The 15,985-nt window shown below is 35.6% G+C and overlaps 1 protein-coding gene across 1 annotated transcript in view; it reads right to left on the bottom strand.

Moving 5' to 3' along the window:
• Positions 1–15,550, bottom strand: part of PTPN1 (protein tyrosine phosphatase non-receptor type 1) — a 64,534-nt gene extending 48,984 nt beyond the window's left edge. Inside the window, exon 1 of the mRNA XM_031951629.1 lies at positions 15,311–15,550. Within this exon, the coding sequence (XP_031807489.1) occupies positions 15,311–15,367 (57 nt within the window). The 5' untranslated portion in view covers positions 15,368–15,550. The remainder of the gene's footprint in view (positions 1–15,310) is intronic.
• Between the last annotated feature and the right edge of the window lie 435 nt (positions 15,551–15,985).

Here is a 15,985-nt window from a genome sequence, read left to right as displayed (position 1 = left end):
CTGTTGGAGGGCCGGACTATAATAAAAACAAAAACTTTGTTTTGTGGACCTTTAAATAAAGAAACTTCATAGCCCTGGGTGAGGGGGATAAACGTCCTCAGCTGCTGCATCTGGCCCGCGGGCCGTAGTTTGAGGACCCCTGGTCTAAAGGGTTATAAAGAGTTAGACATGACTAAATGACTGAACAACAAATGGAGCTGGCACAGTGGCTGGAGTGCTGGACTTGAAATCAGAAAGCCAAGTTCAAATCCTGCCTCAGACACTTACTGACCTCGAACAAGTCATTTCACCCCTTTTAACCTCATTTTCCTCAGCTGTAAAATAGAGGTGATAATAATAGCATCTAACACAGGGTCCTTGTGAGGATATAATGAGATAATATATGTAAAGTGCTTTGCAATTCTTTAAGTGTTTTATAAATATTATTATTAGAAGCAGGAATCACTGAAGATTTGGTAGCATAAAGAGTGACATGGTCAAATGATTTGACAGCAATGTAGAAGACAGATTAGAAAAGAGATTGGAAGCAGATGATCAGGCCTTACTTACTTCCCTTAGTAGCTGTGCAAGGGAAAAGGAAGTACCAAACTAGTTAAAGGTAAAGAAAACCAGCAGAATTCATGGGCCAGGCACCAGAGAGAAGGGTTAAAGGTGCTTGAAATTGTGCCCATGGCATATGGAAAGATGGTGGTTAATAGAAACAGAAGTGGTTAAGAGGGGAACCAGATAACAGGTTTAGTTTTACATATTAAGTATTTGAGATATTGACAAGAAATGCCCAGCAGATGGTTGGAGAATAGATTTGGGAGTCATTTGGCAGAGCTAGCTAAACAAACAATAAATAAATAAAAGAGTTACTGTAGAGTGAGACATTCTTGCTTAATGAAGAAAGATTATCTAACAACAGAGATCAAGATAATCAAGATCAACAAAATCTGTTCAGCCAGAGCTAATATGGAAATGGAGCAAGCCAGGAAGTACAGCATATCTAAGTGCTGGGCCTAGGGTCAATAAGTTGCACCTTCTTGAGTTCAAATCTGGCTTCAGATACTTACTAGTTGTGTGACCCTGGACAAGTCACTTAACCCTGTTTGCCTCAGTTTTCTCAACTGTAAAATGAGCCAGAGAAGGAAATGGAAAAGCTCTCCAATATCTTTCCAAAGAAAATCACCAGAGATCATGGAATGTCAGACACAACTGAAATGATCAAACAACAACAAAGATGGAAATATAGGTTTCGCATGACTTCACTGGCATGATCAACATATTGCTTGCCTTTTTAATGAGTGGGGGAGGGACTAGAAGGATGGAATTTGGAACTCAAAACCAACTAACACTTATTAAATGCCATGTGTGTGGCACTTGGAGTACTATGGGGACACAGAGCAGAAGATGACATAGTCCTTGCTTTCAAGAAGTTTACAAACGATTTGGCAAAGTGATACAGTTAATGCAACTCAAATAAAAATTTAATACAACTCAAAAAATAGTGTCTATGAGTTATCAATATGGCAATATCATAAAATCATCTTCTGTCTACTATTTCTGCTTACTGAAGAGTTAAATTAAATCTTTCAGTTTATAAGCGCTTAAAATAGGTCTAACATATAGCACAATTACCATAAAGCTTAATAATTCAAGTATTCTTATTTCTGGAGGATTAGCAATTATTTATTGCATATTAAAGCTTAATGAAATCACCCTCTCTTCATTCCACACCCCAATTTAGGTTTTCATACCCCTTCAGTCAACATCTCAAGCTAAAGATGAACCCAGAACTCTCATTTAAGGTTAAGGGCTCATGAAACTCATTTTTTATCACATTCATACAATCTTAATTTTCTTTATCTTGACACTAGCCTTCCATTTCATAGCATCCATTTCCAATTATGTATATTCAACAGTGTCCACTTATATGATATTCAAATGATTTTATTAAAATAAGAAAACAACTTTCCTAGTAAAAGGAAGATAATTCAGAATATCTTCTATTTTAGCTACTATATTCTTATATTAAAACTAAAACATATGCATATACAGGTACACTTACAGGATTAACAGAAGTCAAAGTAAAATTCTTCCTCAATTTTTCAGCTATCGGACTAAGGAGCAAGAAAAATTAAAAAGGCCTAAAAGGAACTTTTTAAAAGCTTGCCCAAATTTCCTTATATTTCTTAAGAATATGCCAATTTTAATGTTTAAATTTAAATGGCCATAAAACACAATGAAATAGAAAGAACATAGATCTGGAAGTGAAAAACTCTGCGATTCTAGTCTTAATTCTGCCACTGACTAGTTGCAAAACTGTGTAAAAGGCAATGTCTTCATTTATAAAAAATGAAATAGGTTGTTCATCTGAGGTCCCTTACAACTTTAAAAATTCTATAAAGCCTAATCCAGAGTTCTACAGAATATTGATCTGAAATTAAAATGTCTATGGGTTTGATACATTTATTACTTAAACATGAACTTAAAATATTTCACAAGCTACTGGCCAGAGAGAACCATTATTTATGTGGCAAAAAGCTATGTAATATTAGACTATTATAATAAAATATTCATCTTTTGAGTAAGACTCCAACTGGAAATTTGTTCATATTCTCTGGCCTTGGGCAAATCACAACTTACATCTATAAAATGCGGTTAAATTCAAATGACCTCTGTAGTTCTTTCCAGGTATAGATCTAAAGTCTAAATCTTACTAGTACTTCTTAACAAGTCCTTAAAATAATTTATTAAAGTATAATTTAATTGTGTGGCAAATGAATGAGTCCCAAATTTTAACAAGATGCTTCTCTCTGAAAACTTTCATATAATTTTTTTGTAGATGGTGGAGTAGGTCAGAAAATTCCAAGCTCCACAGATTCTCTCCATAAACAATAAAAAATAGCAGCACCTCAAGGTAAACATAGAGCTGCAAAAATAAACAAAAGTTCGCGAAGTCCTCAGAAAACTACTGGAGAAGACCTGATGCCTCCAGGCTATCTCCACTGAAACAACAGAACAAGCCCTGGTGGGCAGCTTTGTTAGGAGGCGGCCTCAGGAATTCTCACCTCACAGACAGTGGGTCGGGGTCAGAAATCTGAGTGGAGAAAGACTAAAGGATTCAGCTTCCAGGAGAAACCAAGTCCAGCCCGGGATACAGGGACATGTGCTGCTGAAGGCAAGAAGGAACCAGCATGCATGTGGTGAGAGCAGAAGCAATGAGGTGGGGATGCTGCTTGCTGTGGACAGTTATGGGAGAGCTGAGTTCCAGGGTTAGGTTACAGGCCAGAGGGGAAGATTAAAAGTTACAGCCACAAGAGTGTTCTCAGAGGGCAAGAACATTTTCAAAACAGAGTGGCCGAGGTCCTTAGCTAAGGCCTAGAGGGGGGAAAAGAGTGGCAAGGCTAGGTCCTGAACAAAGCTCGGGACAGTAAGAAAGACCTGAGACCAGAGGCATTATCCCCCACACCTCAAGACTATAATAACAAACTTAAAAATAGAAAGCAAAACAAAAATAAGTATGCAAAAGGAGAAAGAACCCAGTCACAGAAAGCTACAATGGGGAAAGAGTTCATTTTCAGAGGATACTGAAGCAAAAAAAGCCTCCAAAAGAGTAATTACTATCAAATGGTCATGTGCCAGAACTTATAGAGAACTTTAAAAATCAAGAGAATGAGAAAAGGGAATATAGACTAATATTTAGGAATCTTTGTTTCACATCTGATCTTGCTGAGAAAGCTTCAGTCTTATCCTCATTACAAAAAAAAGGGATAATTTTAATTACATTAAATTAAAAATAAACAAAACAAATGTAGTCAAGATCAGAAAGAAAGCAGCAAACTGGGGGTAGGGGAGGATTTTATAGACAGTTCTTCAGACAAAGATTTTATATCTCAAATGAACTCTGTTAAATTTATAAGAATGCAAGTCATTCCCAAACCAAACGATCAAAGGATATGAAGGGTAGTTTTTTGATGAAGAAATCAAAACGATTTATAGTCATATAAAAAAAATTTCTCGAAATCTTTACTGATTAGGGAAATGGAAATTAAAACAACTTTGAGATATCATTTCATACCTATCAGACAGGCTAAAATGGTAGAAGGGTGTTTTATATCAGATTCACTTCTTCCACTTCACAAGTATAGGAACCATATTTAACTACACATTTGAGAGTGCCATATTGGACTTGATTGAGTGCTTTAGGCTTTTGAATTTAGGGGAATAAAGTTCATAAAATTCCAATTCTAATTTTATTAAATTAGAATATATAACCTGATTAGTCATTAAAAGTAAAGAATCTTCCTTATCATTATGACTTCTTGAACTCAACTAAGGATAAATAAAACACTATATCCTAGTTTGATCCTAAATACAACTTAGTGATATCTGATAACAATGTAATAATTTAATATCTACTCCTGAATATATTACACATTCATATGTGTAATCCTGGATCATGTTAACTGCCTATATATACTCTCTTCTCCACAGAACTTTGATAGCTCTAGCTTTCTGCCTCTTTTACTAGGAATAGTAATCAAATCAATAATATCACTGTTTCTGGAAAGGGCATGACAAATGACTGCTCTATGATTCAACTAATCATTCCTATGACTTTCCAGACAAAGTATTTTCCTCTGGCCACCAGTCTCTTATAATATGTTGTCTTCCTTATCCACTAGAATGTATATTCCTTGAGGGTAGGGTCTATCTCATTATATCTGATACATATTAGACAATACTCTTTCATTCATTTATTATTTTTAAGCAAAAGACAAATTATGGAAAAAGAAAACACTAGAAACCATTTAGCACCTTTCTAAGTAATTTTTTTTTTTAACCGATTCACTTATAATTCATCCAATTTAATTTTCAAATTAGGTACCCAAAAGTAGCTCATGGAAATAAGCTAATATGAGACAAAATATATAGTAAGCTGCCTAAGTGGAAAATATTATAGCAATTTCCCCAAAATATTCTTAAGGGAGAAGTGTAAGGAAGATTATAAAATGAGGATGATAGAATAGAAAGTAATAAACATCTACATATTCATTTTTCTTGGATTTTACTGTGAAGCTTACTCTTTCTTCAGTTTTCCTTTTTCTTACATTAACTCTATCCCCTCCTTTCTGATTCCTGGTTCCCCTCCAAATCCTCTCCTTCCCCCATTCAATTTCACCAAATAAGTTGTACAAAGATAATTTATATATATAAAATATATAATATATATAAATTCTTTGTTAATATTATATAAATTATATATGTGCTATTATATATGATATATATATACATACATATATATATATAATTTACATAATATTAACAAAGAGAATTAAGACGGTTTGGGTCTTTTTTGACTTCTTTGATTTTAAAATATTCAATTCCAAAAGGGAACACAGAAAACTAGCCTAAGGTCAAGAGCTACAAACTACATTTTTACATCCTTTATTGAGTTGTGAAGCATTGAGCAAACCTTAATCTCACTTCCAAGTTACAGAAATTACAACAAAAAAAGGCAGCAGAATCCTGATTATGCTATGTTGAAGACTGTTACAGTTATTTGAGTCAACTCAGACAAAGATAGGGTCATTTAAAATTTCATCACTCTATCAAACGCTATCAAGTCCTTCTACTATAGGTCAATTTATGGTTGTAAATTGTACAAATTAGATGGGAATAAGCAATGAGATATAAACTAGCATGAGAATGAGAATCATTACAAATTGACTAAATGTTTATTCATACATATTTAGAATTTAAAATTTTTTTAAAGGAATAATGATTGCGTACTTATAAACATGACACCAGGTAGTTGTGACTGCAAAATCTGAAGATCTATACCTTTGTAAAATATAAATAACTAGGTCACATTAACGGGATTTAATTAAGGCAAGTCACATGCAACAATTTAAGTGTGTCCCACTTTTTAGATCAGCGTCAGGGCATACAGAGCCATTATCTCCTCAACCCATGAACAATGGTAAGCAATACTGAACTACTTGATCCTTCTTGTGACCAAGAACATATGTGGTAGACAGGACAACTTGAGATTGGAGCAGTGAAGCATAAATCATCTTTATGTAAAAATACATAATGAGGGTAAGGGTCTTCATCCTTAATCTCATGGATAATGTTGTCATAATACAAACATTTAGTATCGCTTTATCAATGTTTTGCTATCATCCTCAACACTAAATCATATAATCTTACACAATTTAATTTTATCTGGCTTCTAACTTCAATAACCAGTTATTTATAGAAGACAAAGTAAAAGTCACTGTGTCACTGAAATACACTCACAAAAATCAACTATAATTTAGAATGGAAGGACAGGGTAGGTGGGGGGAGTTAGGGTCCCGTGAGGGCTATTCTATCCTTGGGGGTGGATAGAGAATGAAGACAATCCTTGAGAAAGATACTGAGCAAGGAGCCTTTAACATTAGGTTTTTTTTTTTTTTTAAACCAAGGAAATACCCTTAGGTCACAGCAGAGCAGCTAGAATCAACCACCTTGAGTTTAACGTTAGGGTGCCTATTACCCTGCTTAATAAAATTCTCTACTGAGAAATAAAAGTGCATTTTTCAAAAGGGTTTTTTACATCTTTTAGAAGTATTAAGTTGCTGTGACTCCTCAGACTGCATATATGTTCAACTTATAATGTAAAGCAAAAATATTTTTTTAACCTGGGCAAGGAATTGTTGAGATTTTTATGCCTGACTTACTAAGTTTTAGTGTTTCTAGAAAGCAAATTTTTAAAATGTCACAAATAATCTGATTGAAACTAAAATTAGCTCAAACCACAATCAAATATATTCATCATCACCTTTAAATCAGTCTGTGAAATCAAACATTAAAGTAAAATACATATAAATGAAATGAAAGCTTAACTTTTTAATTTTAGTTGTTCCACTTGTTTTTACAAAGAATCTTGGGCATGTAATGTGACTAAAGCACACTATACCTCAAAGAAATGTAGAAGAAAACAGTTGCTTTTTATCCTTAAGCAAAAACAATATGTCCTGTGCAATACTTAAGTTGTTAGAATATTAACTATTTCTGATAGATTTAATTGTTGAACAAGCTCCATGGAAATCTATTTCTGGCCCAATTTCTTTTCAAACTCTTATTTCCTACCTGAAAAGTTAGGCTCTCAACATCAAAACCCTTATGTGAAAATCTAAAATTACACTGTTAGCAATAAAGGAATAACTTATAGGAGAAAAATCTTTGTTGATCAGTTTAGTATAATCGTTAGTAAATTACTATTATATAAATGGAGACCTGCAAAATTATCACTTCTCTGAATTATCATGAATTGCGTGAAAATTTATCTTAGTATCAAGGTCATAAAACCTTTTTGCATATCACAAAGAGTCTTCGATAAAGTCCTAGGATATAGGCAGAAAAAATATTATTAGGAGTTAGAGAAAGTGGGAGGGGAACAATGAATTATTATGAGGGGAAAGAAGCATGTAAGAATAGGGACAGGAATAGACCTGTGGTTTCGCTGAAAAGGATACTCCTAGATGAGGAAATTGGTAGAATTGGTAGGCTGTCATGGTCCCTGCAATTTGTTAGCCAAGGAGAGAGCTGACCAGAACAGTGAGATTAAATGACTTGCCAAGGTCATTAAGTCAGCATGACAAAAGTGGGTCTTTAAAAAGGCAGTTCTTGCTCTCAGGCCAGCTCTCCAACCATTATACAATACAAATAAAATGGTAATTTGTACTACAAACAAAGCAAAGTGTATACAATTCTAGAGATACTATTAATAATAAAGGAAAACTAGAAGAAATATGAGGAACTATGAAGATAAAACTAGAAAAGGATAATATAACATTCAAACAAAATAAGGCACCTATCACAACTGAACATGGGCCAGCTAAGTGGTGCAGTGGATAGAGCATCAGCCCTCCTGAAGTAAGGAAGATTTAATTTTTAAAAATTATTTTAATATACTTTTCCTTTTAAATTGAGTTCCAAATTCTTTCCATCCTTACCACCATTTCCCCCGCCCACTAGAAGATAAACATATATCAGTTATAAGGAAAACTTATTTTAATGAATTCAAATCTGATCTAAGCCACCCCCATCTGTAAAACAAGCTGGACAAAGAAACAATAAACACTCCAATATCTTTGGCAAGAAAACCCTAAAAGGAATCATGAAGAGTAATGTAGTAATCTGTATGGTACTGCTTCTTAAGGATGATAATCAACCATCACAGCCACCTAAGTAAATTTACTATTTCCTACTACTGATAGATCAAATATAGCTATAGCATATTTTTGATTTAGTGACAATACATTAAAAATTGATTTCAATTCCCAATATTTATAAGTAATTTGTCCTCAATAGTACTGTAGATATTTAGAATAATTATATATATATCCATTTTCTTTTAAGTGATGCATAACAGGATATACTTCCCTGAGTTGTCAGGACATGTAAAATTTGGGGAAAATAAAACCTCCAAATTTCTGGCAGAAGCTATTAAATACTAAATTTATTTTTGTATAATTCATAGGTTACATAAAAGTAGAGATATCTGTATTAGTAAATAAATCCCCTTTGCAAAATAAGGACTTTAGTATTAAAATGGAAATTGAGGTTAAAATCTTAGCATTAATTTTGTAAAGAGATGGTTATTAAAAAAATCAATTTATAGAAATTGATCACTCTAAGAGATCAATTAAAGAAACTGACATTCTAAGTGGCATTTAAAATTTTTTAAGTAACTGGTTCTAGAAATCCATCTCTGCAGGTACTGACAGGCAACCACTAAATTCTATCCATATGATTACATTATTGTAGTTAAGATTTTTACCGGTATCATAATCACATGGAGCTACAAAGTGAATTCCTTGCATGCAAAGATATTAATTATTATAAGCTTCAGTGGACCCTGCACTATTCCCTGACAATCAAGAAACTTTGGATCTGTTAAATCACAAAAAAGGTAAAGGCTTTCTATTTCTTGTTCTACTGTCAGAACAATCCAAGTGAATGATCTTTATTGGGTACTTTCTAAAGAACCATAGCAAATTATTTGTAAATATATATATATATATATATATATATATATATATATATATATATATATATATACTCTTCAGATTAATTTTATGTCAGGCAATGGCTTTTTCCAAAATTACAACTTAAGTCTACTATTTTTTTAAGTACCAGCAGGTGTCTGGTAAATTCTGAAGAATCAGTTCCTCAATCTTTTACAGGAAAAGCCACTCCGATTCTACTTAAGACACAGGTCATGCATGTAACTTTAAATGAAAGCTGCTTGCTCATGTTACTAAAACTACATTTACTGGAAAGGATAATGAAGTGGTTTTGTTTAGAAATTTTTTTTTGCAAAAATATAAAAAAAAAGTATTAAAAATAAGCCCTGAGCACTGGCATAAACTGACTGAGGCACCTCCTAACAAGGAAAATACTGTTTCATTTCTACAAGGATTGTTCTAGTCCCTTACAATCTGAGATAGCCCTAAACAGTGTTAAAGTTGAAAAGGAACTTAGACCTCAGTTTTGGGCAAGAGGTCTAACACCTTACTTTACAAATGGGGAAACTGGCCTCAATAAAGGAAGTAGTTACCCCAAGTTTACACTGTTAATTACTGGCAGGGATGGAACTATAGCCAAGTGTCCCAATTACAAAACCACTGTTCTTTTCAAGTGTCCTTTTCAATGATTCACTCCTGTGAATATTTTAAAAGTGCCTATTGGGTACAGAATACTATGGTACCTGCTGGCGGAGGTGAGATGAAATCCAGCCTCTGTTTCCCATTATACATCAAAGAAACAAACACAAATAGCTTTAACAGATAGTCTTACATAGATGCACAGAAAGGTACAAAGTGTTAACTGAAGAACAATTTTGATTACCTTTTTTATGTTGTCTTGACTTTGCTTAAGATTATATTCCTCACTGACTCATAAGGTTATTTATTCTGAGGATGCTGAAATATTTCTCAAGACCATCGTTTTATGCATACATAGGCTTCAGTAAGATGTTAAGGTTTATCTACTTTGTGAAAATATGGATAGATTTTACACCAGTAAATCAAAAAATATTTTGAGTCTACTAAGTGCATAGCCCTGTAGCACAGAGACCAAATCTAAAAATAACATCATAAAGTTACAGCATGATTCAGAAGTTGATAAAAAGACCAAGATGTTCCACTTCCCATGCGACTGTTAAATTCATCACAAGCCAACTATAAATTTGCCAGTGGCTTCTATGGGGGGGTGAGAGGGAGGGGGAACCAAACAATTCAAATTTTTATTGTATACCCAACAAGTCCTTTTCAAAAAATCATCATCTTATGTTTTTATATACAAGTTCTTTTCAAAAATCACCATCACATATTTTTGTATCCTTCACAGAATATAGGACAATATATGTGCCAAGTAGGTCCTCAATAAATCTGTGAATGCCAAATGAAAAATAGGACATAGAAGATTATCTTTTTGGCACAAATGATGGGGGGAAAGCCCATTCCCTGAAATATCCCTCTTGAGAGAATACAACTGTGTAAAAAATAAGAAGCCCTAAGTTTCTAGTCTTGCCTCTGCCAATATGATGTGGGTAGCGATTAACTTCCTCTCTCTGAGCCTGTTTCCAGATCTATAAAATGAAGCAGTTATACTAAGAGAATGGGCCTGGGGGCTTGGCTGTGTACAAACCCCAGCTCTGTATGACCATTGACATAATCTTGGGCAAGCTAATTCACCTCTCCAGGTTTGAGTTTTTTAATTTGTAAAAATGAAGAGCTGAATAGAGAATCTTTAAGTTCATTTCAGCTGTAAATATAAAATCCTAAGATCTCTCCTGGCTTTGAAATTCTAGGTAACTAAGAACCTACATAAACCTATGACAAATTAGGATGTGGGAACAATGTATTATATCACTATTTTTCTTCCAGGGTGGTCATCTATATTCAGGCCTGTAATACTTGTAAGAAAGCTTATTACACAGATGCTGCTTGGAAATATTAAATCTGATTATTATAAAGAACATTTTTCTCCCTTAAAATCAAACCAACTCCAGCATCAACCTCACTTAACATATATCAAAGTAAAGGAATTTGTACAACCTACTTGCTGAAACTAATTAGTATAAATATAGAACCAATTTAACATGACATTGTAAGGAAAATGCCAGCTTTATGCAAGAGGTATATGACAATACACACTTATGTCATATTTTATAGCTTACAGGAGGTAGTGTCAAAATAGGAAAGTCTCATATAATAAAATAGAGGATAAATCATATTACATATTTAAAATCTCTAATGGAAGTTTCCTGTTTCTTTATATAAAGAATGCAGTAAAATAATTCAATCACATTATTATATGGCTTAGTAGAGGCTTCATATTAAAAAGAAAAATTCAGTTACATGGCAAGGGGGTGAGGAAATCAGTACAATGTCATAACTGAAAACGATTTTCATAATCATTGTCCTCTGAATGCTTCTAGGAGCCACTGGAAGAGCTTACTTATTTCCAAATGTACCAGGCATTCATTCCTATAAATATGCGAATGATGTCAACTGAATAATGGTACTAAGTTATTCTCCCCTCCACCATATCTGTTGATGCTTCCAGTTAGTTCAAAATACCATTGATTATAAGAGTTTATTCCATTTCCAAAGTTATGGCCAACTAAAACCAATTCTTGTTTTATTCTAGGCTAAATACCATTTAGAATTAATGTCATTGAAGATGAGAACTTCCTATTCTACTCATTTTATCTGTTTCTTTTTTTTTTTAACTGAATGACAAACATCATACTGAATAAACTTTTTTTCTATTTATTGCCAACTTAATATTTCCCTGTAGACAATGTTTTTAAGCAAACAGTATCAAACTTTTAATAACGCATTCCACTGGAGTATTATATGCCAGATGCACATAACAGCATTAAGGAATTTTAGTGAGATACTAGCATATGGTTTTGTTAACAATTAAATCAATCATTACGGTAGCTAGGTGACATAGTGGATAAAGTGCTTGGCCTAAAATCAGTAAGACTCATTTTCTTGGGTTCATATATAGTCTCAGATACATACTGGCTGCGACACCCTGGACAAGTCACTTAATCCTGTTTGTCTTAGTTTGGCTTATCTGTAAAATGAACTGGAGAAGAAAATAGCAAACCACTCCAGAATCTTTGCCAAGAAAACCCCAAATGGGGTCATGGAGAAGTGCAAACAATTGAAAAAAATGACTGAACAACTAAAACAAAAACAAGTTATTAACTATCCTCTATAACTAGTTTTTTGTGTTTGTTTTTAAATAAAAGCTGGCAATCTGGGTGAACTTGCTTATAATACATAAGTCTTTCCTATAAGCCCATGATTATTGTTTTATTAAAAAAAGAAAAAGAAAACCATTTCATTTATGTCACAAAGTGTATATGGACCATCCTCTACCTTCCTTCACCTTATTTTCCAAGACCAATGTTTCTTTTCATACTTGTATTTTCCTTCTAGTATTGCCAGCTCAATCAAATTTGGGATGAGCCAAGAAGCATTCCATTTTCCAAATATGATATAATTGTTTAAAGGCCAAAAAATGAATTGTAAACACTGCCCAAATATGCTTTTTATCATCAGAATAATTTTCTGGAGTGAACACTTAGTAATATGAATGCCGTTGATCAACTTTAAAATTCCAAAGAACTCTTTATACTCTACCAAATTAAACCAGCAGACTGTTGCTTGAATAAGCAACTAAGGCCAGACTTCCCTGCCACATTAGTCTGAATCCAATAAACTTCTTCCTTTTTCACACTTAGTCCTTGTTCCATTATCTGTTTTTGTTCTTTAGTAGAAAATATGCTTTTTTGGGGGGTGGGGGGGTGGAGGGAAGGGGAATAAAAAGATGCTACCAAAGCAACACAGCATACTGATTTGTCCAGACCCATGATTTCATCAGTTTAGGAAACTTCCACTGTGAAAATTTCCTCCACCAGTGTAGATAAGCATCTACCTTTAATTTGTGGGCTAAAACAATTTCTGGTGAACAGTAATTTGTCTGGGGTTATACAATTAGTATATGTTAGGTCAGATTTAATCTTCCTAACTAAAAGTCCAGCACCCTAATATGCCAGACTCCCTCTCAGTTGTACTAAGGAGTGTTATATACTAAGCATATGCTACCACCAAGAAAATCTGAAATCCCTTGATTCTCCATTAATTTATGGCGAATGGTCTTTTCTAATTTCTGGGGGGAAATAAAAAAATGGATTAAAGTTAGTAAATATATAAAGCAGAAAACTGTCTACTCTGCTAAGATTTAAAAGATCAGTTCCATCTCTTTTTACAAACATTCTATCTCTTCCTAAAACAATATTTTAAAGGCTTGGTTCTACAATAACAAATAACAGTTTGCAATCGAAAAATTTCCAAATTTTCACGAACAGAGATTCCAAGTTTTCTTAACACCACAGAAAGCATCTCCAGAATTGCAGCAATGCCAAAGAGGTTGGACGACTATTTTAAAGCAATCATATTTAACTCTCCTAGTAGAAATGTGACAAAACTTATTTTGAGAAGCTAGCATGGTTAATCTTCATTATCTTCACTTTCCCTAGTATACAGAGTTAAAGTTTTTCTACTATATTAGCTAGCATCACTACTTAATTTGGGATTTAATGATACTATGGCCTAAGGAAGAGTCCAACTACAAAAACAAATTCATAAATTTACAAATCACACATGTATACACATATTTATATATTCAACTACAAACTTTACTTTTTAAAAGCACAAGTTTTTTTTTTCCCCAAGTCCTTCTCTAATTATTAAAAACACTCTCCAGAAATTCACAAGTTACTACATGAAATGAATTTTGTCATTTTACAGACATAACAGACAAGGAATCTAAATTTGACATGCTGAATATCAGATATTACAATAACTTGACAATACATGACCTCAAATCCATCAACAATCCATATATTTCAAAAAGAATGTCCTGGGAAAAGGCAGTTGAAACAAATCAGAATAAAAGCCCTGGGCAGCCCTTTTATCAGTAGCTAACAGCTTAAAGCATTTTCTAAAAAACAATTTTAAAATACATTTTAAAACACTGGCAGAGGAGTTTTTTGAGCTTAACTGGAGCTTCAGCTAATTAAGACAAGATTAACTGAAACTGACTATGAGGAACAAAACCTTCTTTACTTTTTCTTGTGCTAAGATTATTTTGTTAATCTTCACCCATTATTACATTACATTAAATAGTAACTATAAGTTTTCTTTAGAGGAATTGGCTACTGATAAAACTATCTCTTTTCACATTCCCAACCTACTACTTAAAAAAAAAATATATATATACATATATATATGTAAATCCTTCATAATTTATACACCACCACATCCTAAGCAAGTCATACAAGACAAGAACTCTGCAGAAATAACCAAGTGCCAGGTAACAAGCTTTAATTTGCCTTACAGATGTGGAACTCATCCTAATTTTTGTTTGGATCAGAGGAGTTTCAATTTCCTTTTTTCTCCTTTATAACCCTTGTCTGGAAGGACAGTCTTTTGTGATGTCAAATAACAATGGCACAAAACGGGCTCTAGTAGAAAAGGGTCCTATCATCTTTGGGCCAAATCCGGGTAAGTGTTTGAGGGAGTCGCTGAAAAGGGGAGGGAAAGAGAAAATTGATAATTTATATTATTTCCGGGAGACAATAATGGAAAAATTACCACGATACCCAAAATCTTTTCCTGGAGGAGGTGAAATTGGGGGTGAATCAATCCCAAGGGACAAAGAATGAGTGACTAGGAGATGAGGTCGTTAAAGATAAAGACTAAAAGGGGATCATTTTGAGCAGCCCGATCATTTTACAGTCCAAAGAAGATCTTGATAAGGTTTCGCGTATGCCAACCTAAAGAGAAGTTAGGAGCCGCCTATAACTCTATTTTACATCAAAGACTGTGGGATACGGGAGGTAAACCTTAGGGACAAAGGGGCGTCTCACGAGGCTTAATAGATTTTGGTGGGGGGGGGGGGGGGGGGAGCTTGCCTGCAAGAACAAAAAAAAAAAAAAAAAAAAGGTGGGGGGGGGGAGAATGAGGGCGCCTGGGGAGCGGAGCCAGGATCTGCTAGGGAAAGAAAAGGATAAAACCCTGACTCCAGCCGGACTTGAGGCTACTAGAGCCGAGGCCCGGAAGAAGCCAGGGCTGAGGGGGAAGGAGGGGAGCCGGGGAGAGCCACGGTGCGGCGGAATCCCCGGGGTGAGGGAAGGAGGAGGCCTAACTGAGCCGCAGGAGGCAGCGCTCCCCGGCCGGCGTTCCCGCACCTGGTAAATGGCCGCCCAGCTGCCGGCCTGGTCGATCTGGTTGAATTCCTTCTCCATCTCTAAGACGTCCAGGCCAGCGGGTGTGGCTTCTCCCTTCTTTCCCGCTGGTCCGTGTCCTCCGCAGCCAGCGCCGCCGCCGCCCTCCACCGCCTCCTCCAGTTCTGGTGCCGCCCTCACCACCACCACCTCACTCCCTCCTCAGCCCTCAAGCCCCGGGAACCGGCCGCTGCCGCTACCGCCTCCTCCACCACCGCCGTCGCCTCTTCATGTCAACTCGGCAGCCGGAAGTACGCACCGCGCCTGCCTCAGGCCCCGCCCCGGGCCGACGGCCAATCCTCGCGGGGGACTTCCGAGAGAGGCGGGGCCAAAAGGAGGTCCCGAAGGGCGGTGGGCGAGCGCTTCCCTCTCTGCCTTCTCAGTGCCCTTTCGTCAGGCCCCGCGAGACGTCGGGCTCGGAGCGCCCCTTCCCCGCCCCGCCTCCCCCGCGCTTCCGGCTGAGACCCAAGCGCGCGCGCTGTTACCTAGGCGACCCCCCGGGGGCCACCTGGCTTCAGTTTGAGTTTGGGTTCTTGCCCTGGCGTGTGGGTTGATGGATTAGTCGCCAAACGCGGAAGCCAAGTTTCGAGCCTTGGCACAGCCCCCTGACTCACTGAGTGACCTTGAAGTGAGTCATGT

The sequence above is a fragment of the Sarcophilus harrisii genome, chromosome 2 (assembly GCF_902635505.1).
Source record: "Sarcophilus harrisii chromosome 2, mSarHar1.11, whole genome shotgun sequence".
In the NCBI taxonomy this organism is placed as follows: domain Eukaryota; kingdom Metazoa; phylum Chordata; class Mammalia; order Dasyuromorphia; family Dasyuridae; genus Sarcophilus; species Sarcophilus harrisii.
Note: the sequence above shows the minus strand (reverse complement) of the source record. Positions and strands in the feature narration are given on the sequence as shown.